The sequence below is a fragment of the Zonotrichia albicollis genome, chromosome 17, assembly GCF_047830755.1.
Source record: "Zonotrichia albicollis isolate bZonAlb1 chromosome 17, bZonAlb1.hap1, whole genome shotgun sequence".
In the NCBI taxonomy this organism is placed as follows: Eukaryota; Metazoa; Chordata; class Aves; order Passeriformes; family Passerellidae; genus Zonotrichia; species Zonotrichia albicollis.
In genome coordinates, this window is record NC_133835.1 from 3,289,769 (window position 1) to 3,304,226 (window position 14,458).

Sequence of the window (14,458 nt, forward strand, 5' to 3'; positions counted from 1 at the left end):
CAGCAGTGCGGGCCTATGGGAGCGGCGGGCGGGGCGGCACCCCCGGAAGCGGCGTGCGGCGGGGCGCCATGGCCGGCGGGGCCATGGCGGGTGGGGAGGATTCGCTTCGCGCTCTGCTCCGCGCCGCCAACGCGCTCCTGCAGCAGCGCCGCTACCACGCCGCGCTCGCCGTCATCAAAGGCTTCCGAAACGGCGCCGTGTGAGTGCCGGGCCCGGCCGCGGGGTCCCCATCCCTCCCGGGGTGCTGTGGCGGGGGTGCTGTGAGGGGGAGGCGGTTCCGTCCCCCTCAGCCGCAGTTGGGGTGGCCTGGGCTGGGTTTGGGGTCCCTTGGGCTGGGTTTGGGGTCCCCCTCCGGCCTGAGGGTTTGCAGTCCCCTTGGCTTGGCTCGCTGAGGTGCCTGTGCTCTTCTCCCTCCTGCTCGGCTCCTCCCGGTTTGCTGCTGGGCTGGCTTAAAAGTAATAGATAATTTGTTAAATAACCTTTTTTTTGTCTACTAGTAGATTAGAAATACAATAATTTCATAGTATAAAACGAACTCTGTGGGATATTTGTCGACCTTTACAGCTATGGAGCCAAAATCCGTGCCCCGCACGCCCTGGTGATGACTTTCCTGTTCAAGAGTGGGAGGTACAAACTCTAAATCTGTGTTTTTGTGTTGCTGCTTTGAATATTTTCATCACAGCTGTCTGTTTTCCATGTTTCTAGGGGGTTTAAAAAGCAGAAAAGTGTGTGAGCCATGGTTGAGTCTTGCACTGATATGAAATACACACAAATATATATAATTGAGGGATTCAATCACTCATGCAATGGTTGATGAGGACAGAGGGAGAATTAACAGATGCCAACAGCAATGTTCTGTGCTGTGTTGAAATATGGGAACTCAGGCTGTAGCAGTGCATGTTGTGCCTTTCCCTGAGTGCCTGAGGTTTGCATTTAGCAATAAAAAAGTTTGTATTTAGTAATAAAAAAGTTTTTAAAGGGCTGCTTGAATAGAGGGAAAATGGAACCCAGTCCACAGTCTGGGTAGGGCTGTGCTCTGATCAGGGAATTTCTCCTCCTTCCCAAGACATTCCTGGGGTGCCCAAACCATCAGTGTAGGTGGGGAGTGCAGGATTTTGCCTTTTCTCTCCTGTAATTGTCTCTTTCCCTCAGTTTCAGGGAGAAGCTGAAGTCCATTGCCCAGGCCACGTACGCCCACTCCCGGAACCTGGCTTATTTTGTGTTCACCTACAAAGGGCTCCTGGCAGCCCAGTCCCAGCTGCAGGGGAAAAAAATCCCATTCCATTCCTTCCTTGCAGCCTGCATTGGGGGCTGGCTGGTGTTTGGTGACAACAATCCCATCAACAGCCAGGTAAAGGCACTTGCTGATAGTTTCTGTGGCCAGGAAAAACAAGAGGTGTGCCAGGAACTGAGTGGGGCTCCTGTTTCTCTGGGGGTTCTGACCAGAGCATTGCTCTTTTTTTCATTTCCTCTGCACAAATTGCAGTTGTGACTGCTCTGCACTCAAGTCCCAGGTGTGGCTGTGTGTTTCCATGAGCAGTGTGGGTGCTGGAAGCCCAGGTTTGCCTCCAGGGCTGCACTGGCTTTGGAGGAAGGCAGTCAGGTAACCCAGAGCTGTGGGGTTATCCCACCTGTCACTTGTGGTCATTACTGTGTGTTCCTGGTGTGGCCATCACAGGGTTAAACTCTTCAACTGAAGTGTTGTGAGTGTAGGACTTGGTCAGATAGAGCTGGACTGAGCTAAACTGGTTAAACTGGCAACTGAACTGGTTAAACTGGCAACTAAACTGACCACTAAACTGGTTAATCTGACAGAAAAACTGACCACCAAACTGGCAACTAAACTGACCACTAAACTGATTAATCTGATGGTTAAACTGACAGATAAACTGACCACTAAACTGGTTAAACTGGTAGCTAAACTGGTTAATCTGACAGATAAACTTGCCACTAAACTGGCCGAACTGTCAACTAAACTGGCTAAACTAATAGCTAAACTGACCACTAAACTGGCTAAAACTGACCACTAAACTGGTTAAACTGACAACTAAACTGGCTAAACTGATCACTAAACTGGGTAAACTGGCAATTAAATTGGGTAAACTGACAGCTAAACTGACCACTAAACTGACAACTAAACTAACTTAACTGGTTAATCTGACAGCTAAACTTACTCCTAAACTGGTTAAACTCACCACTAAACTGGTTAAACTGATGAAAGCTGCTCAGAGGGTGTTTGATTTAAAGCTGGCTGTTAACACACAGTCACAAAGCAAGGAGTAAAACACAGAGCTGCAGATTAATCCCAGGTGCTTGATTTAAGCCAGGCCTGGTGTTAGGCTGTGCTCAGACTGACACCTGCTTGGCAGGACTGTTCTGTCAGCACCATCTGAGGTGGCCTGAGCTGGGCAGAGACAGAAGTTGTGCAACTGCCCAGCAGTGCTGCAGGAAATGCAGCCTGTGATTGGCAAATCAGAGCAGCAGGCCTTGCAGGAGAGCAAACAGAGCTTTGGCAGAGTGCTGATAGGGGCAATGTCAGCCTGTTTGAAGTGGGAGGGTTGTTCCTGTCCCTCCTGGCTGGGTTGTCACTTGTAAAGCCCTGGAGGTGGCTGTGCTCAGTTCTCACCCTGCTCCCTGGGTTTCTCTGTCACCAACCAGGGGCTGTGTACAAATCACCAACAGGACAGGACTGCTGGAACGTGCCTTGAGCTGTTTGATTTTCCACCATCAGTCCCATTCCATGGTTATGACAATGGGAAGGTGCCACCAGCTCAAATCCCAGGCAGCAGACAAAGAACTTAATGTTACAACTCACTTTAAAAGTTTTTTGACCAATCACACAAAGCAAAAGCACATTGACAGTAGTTCTATCCAACCACTATAAGCACAGGTACCTTTGGTTAAACAATGCTTGCTTATTTCAAATACAATACCTGCTTGTGAGCCTTAAAGCACAATGCACAGAGCTCCATTATTAAGCTTCAAACTTCTTAATGTCTCACTAGATAAACTTTTCTGTAGCTTAGGGAGTTATTCTAGATAAGGGTTAATACACAGATCATTGTTCTATTTGTCCTTGCTTTTCTACAGTTTAAATAATTTTTCTGCTGACCAATCTCATGGCTACTGCTTAGCTCTACTCACAGTTCTGGTGTATCTGAGACCTGCCTTTTGCAGCTTTCCCAAAGCCCTCTGATTTTGTGGATGCTCACATTTCTCCTCTGCAGATCATCATGTACCTGCTGTCCCGCATCCTGTTCGGGCTGTCCCGGCTGGCTGTGCAGAAGGGCTTCATCCCCCAGCCCAGGCAGGATCCCTTCCCTCTGCTGGCTGCCCTGGTGTGGGGGACAGTCCTGTGGCTCTTTGAGTACCACAGGGACACTCTGCAGCCCTCCCTGCAGTCCTCCATGACCTACCTGTACGAGGACAGTGAGGTGTGGCACGACGTGTCTGACTTCCTCATCTACAACAAAAGGACACACAGCAAGTAGGTGCTTCCCTCTAAACCACCTTGGAATGGGATGGGACCTCCCAGCAGCTGGGGGGGAAAGGTTATTCTGTTGCTCTTGACCTGTGGTTTTTTAAAATTAACATCTGTCAAGCAGAGTTGGCTCTTATCTCCAAGCCTGAATGTTCTGAGCAGTTTTTTGGCTCCTTTTAGAGCAAGCTCAACCCCCACAGAAACTTGTTGCAGTCTGGTTTTAAGAGGCCTCATTTTCCCTACAAGTGTGGCATTGGGGTTTGTTCTTTAAAAATTAAATATATTTATAAAATGACAGCCTGACACTAAGTGGAGAATGTGAAACCATGTTCTGGGGCTCATCTGAATGTGTACAAGTGTTTTTTTCTGTGCTGTTGTGCTCACTGTGGTGGGATTGAGGGTGAAGGGAGTGTGGGACCTGCTGAGCTCTGAGAGCAGGGCCATCATTTCTTCATTGCTGTGGATGGCTGAGAATCCTGTTTAAACTATTATAAGGACAGTTATGTGCTCCTTGAAAGAGTTCCTCTGCAGTTTTCCCTCAGGGAGACAATAAAATGTGTGAGAATTGAACTGTTAGGATTGTCTTGTACCAGCCTGGTAAATCTGGCTTGCAAAGACTATTTTTGCTTGGTTTCTTTCCTGCACTTGGGCTGAATCTGTGCCTCTATGAAATGCACTAATGAATACCCTGTAATTATTTTAAACTTGTTTGTAAAGCTTTTAAAAGCTGCTTGAACTAAATACCAAAAACAGTTACACAACTTGGGCTCCTCTATGACCAGGCCTCAGATCTCATGCTGGGGATTTGTGTGTCTAAAGGAGCAACATTTCCCAAGCACTTTTATTTATTTTATTTTGGTGGAGCATGGCAAGGGTTTCTCTGAGGTCCAGAATCTGCCTTCCACAGCTGTGGAAAGTGTTGGCTGTAACCAGATTTGATCCTGATTTTGTACCTGTAGTTTGTGCAGGCTTAATTGATTAATTTAATTGATTAATTTATTAATTATCTTCCTCTCAAAAACACTCTGCTGAGCCCCAGGATAGGGCAGCACACCCTGGGTTATGGCAGAAGATAGCTGAGAAGCACAAAAAGTGGTTTAATTAATCAATTAATAAATTCAAACTCCTCATAGTGCAAAGCACTACACAATTCACCCAATGATGTGCAGTGAAATAATTCCTGCTTTGATGGGGTGATGTTTCCAAGAGAATCATGAAATTCCCTGCTCCCTTTTGGCTCAGTTGGGACTGTTGGGTTCACTTTCCTTGTACCCACCTGCTTTTCCCTGACCTGCCCATGGTATTTCATAATCCTGCTGATGCTCTCTTTATCATCCTTGGAACTTTTTACCCTCCAGGCTCTGGCAATTTCTCCTATGGTACAGCTGGAATGGCACATTTGACTTCAGAGAGCTTCTGAGTAGAAAAAAATTCACAATTTCTTCTTAAGTCATTTTTCCTTGTCCTCCTAAACTCCTTTATTACTGTTGCACATATTTGCAGTGCTGCTTTGCTTTATTTTCCCCCTTTTATTTTTTTTTGCTTTTCTTTATTTTTCCCCTTTTCTTTGTCCATGCAAACCCATGATGTCCATGGTGCCCAAAAACCAAGAGACTTCTTGTCATAATAACTTTCTATGATCCCTTCAACTTCTAATTTCATTGCTAACTTCTCATTAACTGTTGTTGCAGTCTGGACTGAATAATTGAATTGGAATCCATCAGATCTCATGAAAGCTGTAAAATTAAGAATTTGGTTTGTTTCTTTTGGCTAAATATTTTTCTCTGTATATGCAGCTGAAATGGTACATTTAACTTCAGGGAGCTTCTGATTTTTTAAAAAAAATTCTCAATTTCTTCTTAAGTCATTTTTCCTTGTCCTCCTAAACTCCTTTATTACTGTTGCACATACTGCAGTGCTGCTTTGCTTTATTTTTCCCCTTTTATATTTTTGCTTTTCTTTATTTTCCCCTTTTATTTTTTTGCTTTTCTTTATTTTCCCCCTTTTCTTTGTCCATGCAAACCCATGATGTCCATGGTGCCAAAAAACCAAGAGACTTCTTTGTCACAATGATCCCTTCAACTTCTAATTTCATTGCTAACTTCTAATTTACTGCTGTTACAGTCTGGACTGAATAATTGGATTGAAATCCATCAGATCTCATGAAAGCTGTAAAATTAGGAATTTGATTTGTTTCTTTTGGTTAAATATTTTTCTCTGTATAGAGAAACATAAAGGTTCAATACAGAAAAACTCCTGAAGCTACAGGTGAGGTTTGATTCCTTTATAAAAATCTTTCTTTCCACCACTGTTGGCTGTTTGAAACATCTCAGTTTTTCTGTCAGAAGCCTCAGCATTGTTCCAACTAAGAGCATTGATATTCTGCTAAAATTGCTGAATTCCTGCAAGCTTTGATGGGATTTCAGAAAGCTGACAGCTGTGCCTTGGGAATTGCTCCCTAAAACTATTAAACTCACAAATCCTTGGCCATGTGTAATTATTGCAGCAAAAGAAGCTGTGGGCTGGGTGTCTCTGAGAAGGTTTTGATCTGTGAAATTTGTAGCTGGTGGTTCCCTTAGAGGTGGAATAACCTTCCTTTGCTGGGCATTGTGGCTGCTGGTGGAAGGACCAGGGGCCTTTCCTGACCTTTTCGCACTGCTGTGTTTTCTCTAGAAAATAAATCCCAGCCAAAACCAATGTCTCAATCAGCCTGGCAGCAGTGACCATGGCTTTTCCTTGGTTCAAAACTCCCTTTTCCTTTTGGGAATCTCTCTTTTTCTAAGAAAGCCATGGCTGAGTCTGCAGCCATGTGCAGTGGAGCTGCAGGGGGCAGCTGCCATCCCTGGATCCCAGCTCTGACCTTTTCACACTGCTCTCTGTCCTCTCTAGAAAACAAATCCTAACCAAAAACCAATGTCTCAATCGGCCTGGCAGCAATGACCATGACTTCTCCTTGGTTCAAAACTCCCTTTTTCTCTTGGGAATCTCTCTCTCACCAGGAAAGCCATGGCTGAGCCTGCAGTGGAGCTGCCATCCCAACTCCTGACCTTTTCACACTGCTCTGTGTCCTCTCTAGAAAACAAATCCCAGCCATAAACCAATGTCTGCAGTCAGCCTGGCAGCAGTAAAAGGCCATTTTTCTTTTTTTTGGGAATCTGTCCCTCTCTAAGGAAGCTGTGCCTGAGCCTGCAGTGGAGCTGCCATCCCAACTCCTGAGCTTTCCACACTGCTCTCTGTCCTCTAGAAAATAAATCCCAGCTAAAAACCAGTGTATGCAATCAGCCTGGCAGCAATGACCATGACTTCTGCTTGGTTCAAAACTCCCTTTTTCTCTTGGGAATCTCTAAGGAAGCCATGGCTGAGCTGCAGGGGGCAGCTGCCCTCTCTGGAAGGCCAGATCTAATCTTTTCACACTGCTCTGTGTCCTCTCCAGAAAACAAATCCCAGCCATAAACCAATGTCTGCAGTCAGCCTGGCAGCAATGACCATGGTTCAAAATGCCCTTTTTCCCTTGGGAATCTGTTCCTTTTCTGAGAAAGCCATGCCTGAGCCTGCAGTGGAGCTGCCATCCCTGAATGCCAGCTCCTGACCTTTTCACACTGCTCTCTGTCCTCTGTAGAAAATAAATCCCAGCCAAAAACCAATGTCTCAATCAGCAGTGGCCATGACTTCTCCTTGGTTCAAAACTCCCTTTTTCTCTTGGGAATCTCTCCCTTTCCATGGCTGAGCCTGCAGTGGAGCTGCTGTCCCTGGATCCCAGCTCTGACCTTTTCACACTGCTCTCTGTCCTCTCCAGAAAATAAATCCCAGTGTCTGCAATCAGCCTGGCAGCAGTGACCATGACTTCTGCTTGCTTCAAAACTCCCTTTTTCTCCTGGCACTCTGTAAGGAAGCCCTGGCTGAGCTGCAGGGGGCAGCTGCCATCCCTGCATCCCAGCTCCTCCCTGATCCCAAACCCCTGGGCTCTGCTGACCGTTGCTTTCCCTGCTGGGCTGGGCCAGGACGTTAAGCTGCAAGTCAGTGCTTTCCCCAGGGAAGTAATTGGGACAGCTCCTTAATGACATCAGCCCCCCTGGCTGTCCTGGGAGCAGAGAGCTGGGGATGAGCCCCTTCTGCTGCCAAGGTGTTGGAACAATGCAGGAGTGTCGTGGGGAAGTGAACTAGAAGTAATTTGTCTGAGTCAGACTTTTGGGATGTGTAAGTGACACTCCCTGCCCTCCCCCAGGGCATTGTTTGGGGACTGGAGTGCCCTGTTTGGGTTCCTTTTTTTATTAGCATTAAAAGCAAAAGAAATAAAGAGACAGTTGGGAAGCCACCTGCAGTATGGCCAAGTGCTTAAGGATCACAAAGAAGGGTCATTTTCTCCCCTCAGCCCTGACTAGTTTTGAATTTTAAGATGAGCACCGGGTTGTTTGTCTACAAGAACTTTATTTTCCTCATTGTTATTTTTTCCTTGACACCTGACTGATGCTGAGTGTCTCTAAAGAGGAGCAGAGTCTCTGTCTTTGCTCAGTTTGTCACTCTGGATAAAATTGAAGTGTTTAAAATGATGCTTCTCCCTCAGATTTTAAGCCTCTCTTAGAGGCAGTTTTAAAGGTTAATGAATCAAACTGATCAAAAGTTTTCAGCAATCCTGAGCTTTTCAAGCAGACTGACTATCCTGGGCTATTAATCATTTATTTTATGAAGGAACAAAGCAGGCTCAGGGTTATTTACTGCTGCTGCCTGCTGCCCTGGCATACCCACTGTGCTTCCCTTCCCTTTGGAGGACAGCTTGTGTGCTGGGCTGCAGAACCCTTTCCGGGACAATTGCATTATTTAACAAAGGTGAAAATGAGACAGCTGCCTGACATTTGGGTTAGGGAAGCTTTTCTGGGCTGTGTTTGATGCTGGCAGTGAAGGAGAGGGTGTTTGAACCCGAGTTTGGCCATTCAGTGCTGCAGAGGAGGTTTGAGGAGGCTGGGCTGTGACCCTGTGTCTGTGATGGGACAGAACCATCCCTGTGTCTGTGCAATGACCAGAGAGCTGCCCTGCTCAGGGCATTTATCAGGGAATTATGGGATGGTGCAGGTTGGATGGGACCTTAAAAACCATCCCAGCCCCTGCCATGGGCAGGGACACCTTCCTGTATCCCAGGGTGCTCCCAGCCCCGTCCAGCCTGGCCTTGGGCACTGCCAGGGATGGAGCAGCCCCAGCTGTGCCAGGGTGGGGAGGGTGCAGAGCACCTTTGATATTGGTGCTGTGAGACTTTCCTGCCCTGCTGGAGTAGGTCAGACTCTGCTTTACACCCATCTGGGTGTGTGTGGAAGGGCAGAGATGATCCCTGGCTGCTGCCAGAGCCCCCTGTGCAGAGTGAGCTCTGCAGGCTGCTGGGAGCTGCCATGGCTGCCTGCATGGAGCCACCAAAGCCTGTGCAGATCCCTCACCAGGAGAAGCTGCTGGGGAGCTCCAGCTCATTTTCCCTGCATCAGCACAAAGGTGACCTTTGGTTAATACCCCAAGCTGCTCCCTGTTTGCCAGGCTGTGTTTGTCTCCCTGGCCCATGGCAGCCTGGAGCTGAATGTGTTTTCTGATGCTGCTTTTGAAACCCAACAGATAAGGGAGGAGGGGAAATAAGGCATCATGTCTGTCTGCCACTGTTAATATTTTTGGGGTGTTAATCTTGAGTTTTCAACCTGTGTGTTCCTACCAGATTGCTGGAGGAGGTAACTTTTTTCTTTATTTAGAAGAACTTTCATGTCTCTGCTGGTGAGGAGGGAGAAAAACAAACTAAAAGCTCTGTAATACAGGTATTATTACCTCTGCTTTTGAGATGTATTTTGTATTCATAATTACTGTGTAATCCAGGCCTTGATTTTCTGACAGCATAGAAAAAAAATAAAGAACATAAACTCAGGTAACTTATGTGACACTGATCAGAATGCTTGTAGAAATATCTTGGATTTTGGGTTTAAAACAATAAAAAGAGAGGGCAGGGGGTTGTTGATGTGGCTCTGTCCACTATGAATCACCTTCTTGTGGCCGTTATTTCTGTATCATCACTCTTTGAATATTACAATACTGTGCTTTGTCTACAAATAAAAATCCTAATTTTTTGTCTTTTTCTACTGTCATCATTTTTAAGCTCAAATCTATGAAGCAGTGCTTGATTATTGCATGTCTGTAGTCCTGGATGTAGAAAAGCCATGCACAAGGTGCAGTTTTGGCATGGTTTGGGCTCTGGTGTTACCAGCTTGGAAACAACAGCTGGAACTGCTTTGACCCCAGCATCAGATTTAAATCCTGCATGGGTAAGGATGCCAGCTGCAGAAACAAACTGGGATGGCTGACACCCCTTTTTGGTTTTTAAAATGTGACAAATAAAGAAAATAAGGATGTCTGTGGATTGTTTTGCTGCTTCTTCCAAGCTATAAATTCAGAGGGAATGTGCTGTGGAGGTGAGTGCTGTGGTGGTGGGATGAAGCAGTTGCTGAGTGTAAGATCAAACCTTCAGCTTTGTAGCTGGAATGCTGGAGTGTCCAGCCTGGGCCATGAGAAGCCAAATTAACACCCCTAAATTGATGCCAGTGCTACCTTCAAGTGGTTTTTTCCTCCTCACAGAGTGTCACACTCTGTCTGAGCCCAGGTGGAGCTCTGGGTGACCTGCAGGTTTTGTTCTGACAAAAGCAGAAATGTTCCAACACTTTTGGGTTCTCAGTGAGATGATTGGGTTCCCATGTGGTGGGAAGTGAACCTGCACTGGCTGCAGACACTAAGGAGAGGTAGAAGGCAGAGCCTGGCATGTTCCCAAATCACTCCTGAATAAAAGCCCCAGGCTCCCAGAAGCACTTCAGCCTCTCTGTTCTTCATGGGTGAAGAACACTTCCTTTGAGTGAAGGAAATGGAAGAGCCCTGTGGAATGGAGTGGCTCTGAGGGTTTGAGGTGTTCTGGCTCAGAGGATGAGACCAGGCTGCCCTGGCTGGGTGTGGAGCAGAGCAGGAGGGGAACAGTGCCCATGGCTGCCCTGAGACACTGCATGATGTGAGCTTTAAAAGCAGGTGCCACCACAGGAGAGGAGGAGATGGCGCTGCTGAGTCTGGTGTGCCCAGCATCCAAAGAGGAGCTGGCCTGTGTGTTGTAATCTTTGCTGCAGTGTTGTTCTTGCCTCTCTGCTGGGGCTCTTCTCCATTCTCTGCAGCACAGTCCTTCCTGTCTTCTCAGGGGCTCCTCCTGGGCTCTCGACCCACCCCTATTTATCTCAGTTACCTTCACGAGCTACAGCTGCTGCCCAGCTAAGGACCCTGCAGCTGCAGCTCGTTTGGAGCAACTCGGACCCACACAGATCCCACAATACAACATATATTCAGACCCCCACATTGACACACACAGGTCTTACAATACAACATATATTCAGGCCCCCACACCTGTGTCCTGTGGGAAGAACTGTGTCATCTTCTGTAAAGATGCAAGGGAACAGGCACTGCCTGCCTTTGGGGACTGGGGCTGAGAGGAGACACCTAAACCAGGGCTGCTCCCTTCTGCCACAAGGCAGCTTTAGACACTCAGTGCTTCCAGAAAATTGCTTTGGTTTGCACAGAACAGTGATGGCTCAAGTGGCAGAGCTGAGGGACTGCAGTGTCGGGGCAGCACAACTGGGGGGCTCTGGGCTTTCCCCAGCTGCAGATTGTGCCACACTGCCAGCTCACCATCCTGTGAACAAACCTGGGGACAGGGGCATTGGCAGGAGACCCCAGGGAAGTCCTGCTGTCCTTCCATGAGCCAGCTCAGCACACTCTGTTGGGACCCGGGACATTCCTCTGACTGCCCTGGAGGACTCAAGATCCTGGCAGGGGGCTCAGAGACCTTGGCATGGAGTTAAAAACACCTGTGCCTTTGATTATTACCCATGGAAACAATTACCAACTTTGTGTGAGGATGTACAAGCCACAAGAGTTGGAGTAGAATGATAGTGAATTTGTCACAGGGTGGAAAAGTAGAATTTTGGGGATTTAGAATGGGTGTTCAAGAGGCAAGATGGAGGAATCTGGCCATGTCCTGTCCTTCTTCTTGTCCTCCATCCTGTGCTGTGATGGTGACACTTTTGGATTGGTTTAGAGACAAACTGTCTAACATAGGTGATAGATATTGGAAAATTATTGTAAATAAAGTACACCCAGTTTTTAGTATAAAAAGCCAACACCACCCCAAGGGCAGGGACTGTGTCACAACCCGACCTGCTGGACAGATCTCAGCAGGTCAGAGAAAGAATGGAATAGATAAGAAAAGATAAACAACCTTGAAAAGCAGAGCCAACGAATCTCAACTTCTTCTTCAGTCGCGGGGCTGGGAAAAAAAGAGACTTTCTGACACCTTGGGGTCATCTTAACCACAGAAACAAGAACACTCCGTGTGGGAGGTGCTGGGGGCAGGACAGACTGCCATGGCAGGGACAGTAACTGAGCCCAGGGCTGTTTCCATCCTGCCAGCTCTCCTCCCCCTGCTCCCGCTCCAGGTGATTTTCCAGCGCAGGTACCAGCTGTGCTCCAGCTGCAGCCTTTCCCAGCACACACCCCTTGCTCTGAGCCCATCCCACAGTGCCAAACCCACCCAAAACTCCTGCGGGCTGAATCCTGCTGGGGCACAGAGTGTCTGAGCAGGCTCCCGATGCTCTCCAGCCCAGCAGGGCTGTGCAGACAGGGCTTTATCTGGGAGCAGCACCTGCCGCACAGCTAATCTTGGGAGCACGTCTGCACTCCTTAGCGGGGCTGCAGTTGTGCTGAGACACAATTCATCTGCTTCCCCTCATCCACATGCAAGGAAAGGCCCTGCCCGCCCGTCTCCCAGCAGCGTTTGCCTTTCATTTGTCTCCACAGCCGGCTCTGTTCGCGCTCCGCAGAGGGGGCAGAGCCGGCTCCCCCCGAGCAGCTCCCGCATGAATTAGGGGGGGTGAAGGCAGCCTTTGTGAGGCGGGCGGGAGCAGCTGGTGCGGCAGCTGTGTCCCAAACCCTGCCTCATCCCAGGAAACGCCGGCCTGGGGCTCCCCAGGGATGCGCGGGGAGAGCACCGCCAGCCCTGCGCTCCCGCCCGCCTGCTGGGGATGCCTCTTCCCCCTTGCCCAGATGGAAGAAGCATTAACTGTGTGCAAACATCTGGTCTAACTGTTGCTCATGCTTCCTAGTAATGATGATATTGCACTGGAAAGGCTCTGGAGAGTGGGGCCTGGAATATTAGAAGGGCCAAGTGTTAATTAAGTGTATTAATTTCCTTTAAGCGAGGCAGCGTTTCTATTTGCTCTGTGCTGGTGAAGAAATGAGGCACAGCGAGTTGATTTCATTGGTCACGGACATGCACCATGGTCCTGCTGTATTTAAGGATGGAGGGATCCAGGGAAATCACAGCCCTGCTCAGTGCTGGCCATCCCCATGGGAATTGCAACCACTGCCAAAATATCCAGCATAAAATCCTTTAAAGCCAGAAACCTGTTAGGCCAGCACAGGGGCACTGCATGTCAGGATCTGCTCTGCAGCAGAGGAGTTAACTCATCCCTGCAAATGCCTCCTGCATCCCACGCACTGCTGGGAAAAACAGCCCTTCTTCTTTCTCCTGCACAGCCCTTCTTTCTCCTGCACAGCCCTGCCTTCTCCTGCATCCCAGGCAGGTCAAGTTTGGCACTGCTGGTACCAACAGCCCTTCCTTCTCCTGCACCCTGGGCAGGTCAGGCTTGGCACTGCTGCTCTTCTCCTGCACAGCCCTTCCTTCTCCTGCATCCCAGGCAGGTCAGGCTTGGCAGCCGGGCTGGGGCAGGAGCCAGCGCTGGCTCCCAGTCCTGCCTGGCACCAGCAACCAGCAGCAGGCTGGGGGCCACTGTGCTCCACCAAAAACCCCCAGGGACACGTGGAGCAGTTCCTGGGGGGCACAGAGGGGTGAAACCCTGGGCTTGGCTCAGTGGGGGTTTGAGTGATTGAATTAGACCCTGTTCCACACTTTCCTCAAGAGCTTCCCCACATCTGGGCTCTGCAAAAGGCCTAATCTTGAAATTTTTTTTTTTTTTTTTTTTTTTTTTTTTGTTTTTAATTATTATTAGCAGGATGTACTTTTTTCCTTTTTCATTTTGCTTCCTCATGCAGCAGAGGCTATCAGTGTCCTGCAGGCAGCAGATCGTGGCGCTGGGAGCCGCCTGTCCCGTGTCTGTGGGTGGACTCTCATCTCTCTCAGCACATGGGGCCACTCCCGGCTCCGTGTGCTGGCCCTGTGTCCCTGCCTGTCCCCTGCCACACGGTGCCACGGCCGCAGAGAGCGCCTGGCACGGTCAAGTGCAGGTTGTGCTGCCGGCAGAGCTTTTCCTCTGCCCTCTGCGGGGTTATCAGGCAGTCCTGAAGGAGCTGTTCGGTGTTCGGAAACACAACGCCGAGCGGATGGAGCAGATTGCAGCATCCCGGGGTTTCTGTGCCTGCTGGATCCCTAAAGCAGCGTGAGCCTGAAATCTCCAGATTTGCTCCACAGCCTCACCCGTGATCTCGGGGCTGCTTTGAGCAAGGGCAACCCTGAGCTGAGCCCTGCATCGCTCCAGCACTTTTGGACTAAAATCCTGCCCTGCAGGCGCCTGGCCCCGCAGGACAGGAGAGCCCCTGCCCCAGCACGGCTGAGCAGCAGTGATGTCCCCAAAGCAAGGCTGGGCTGGGCTGGCTGTCACCCCAGGGCAGGGGGAACACACAGGGACAGCCTGGGACACCCTGCAGAGCCCAAAGCCACCCCCTTCCCCAGCAGTGACACCCGAGGCGGGGTGGAGCCCGCAGCGCACGGAGCGAGCTGAACTTTGCTCGTGAGTGCGTGGCCCGTCCTGCCGGGCACCGGGGCGGGGAGCGGCCACACCGGAGCCCGTCAGCCCGGCGGGGCTGAGCCCGGGCCGGGACCGAGCCTGGAACTCCCCACGGGGGAAAACCGGGAGCTGGGGCCGGGTCGGAGCGAGGAACCTGCGGCGGAACACAAGGAGGGGA

General features: G+C 49.4%; 1 protein-coding gene across 1 annotated transcript; it reads left to right on the plus strand.

Annotated features, from left to right (window-relative positions):
- The first annotated feature begins 18 nt into the window (after positions 1 to 18).
- PXMP4 (peroxisomal membrane protein 4) lies at positions 19 to 5,314 on the plus strand. Its single transcript, XM_074553910.1, has 4 exons — positions 19 to 199; positions 565 to 627; positions 1,153 to 1,351; positions 3,228 to 5,314. Exons 1-4 carry the CDS (start codon positions 69 to 71, stop codon positions 3,489 to 3,491), a joined length of 657 nt encoding a protein of 218 aa, XP_074410011.1. The 5' UTR covers positions 19 to 68; the 3' UTR covers positions 3,492 to 5,314.
- Positions 5,315 to 14,458: the final 9,144 nt, after the last annotated feature.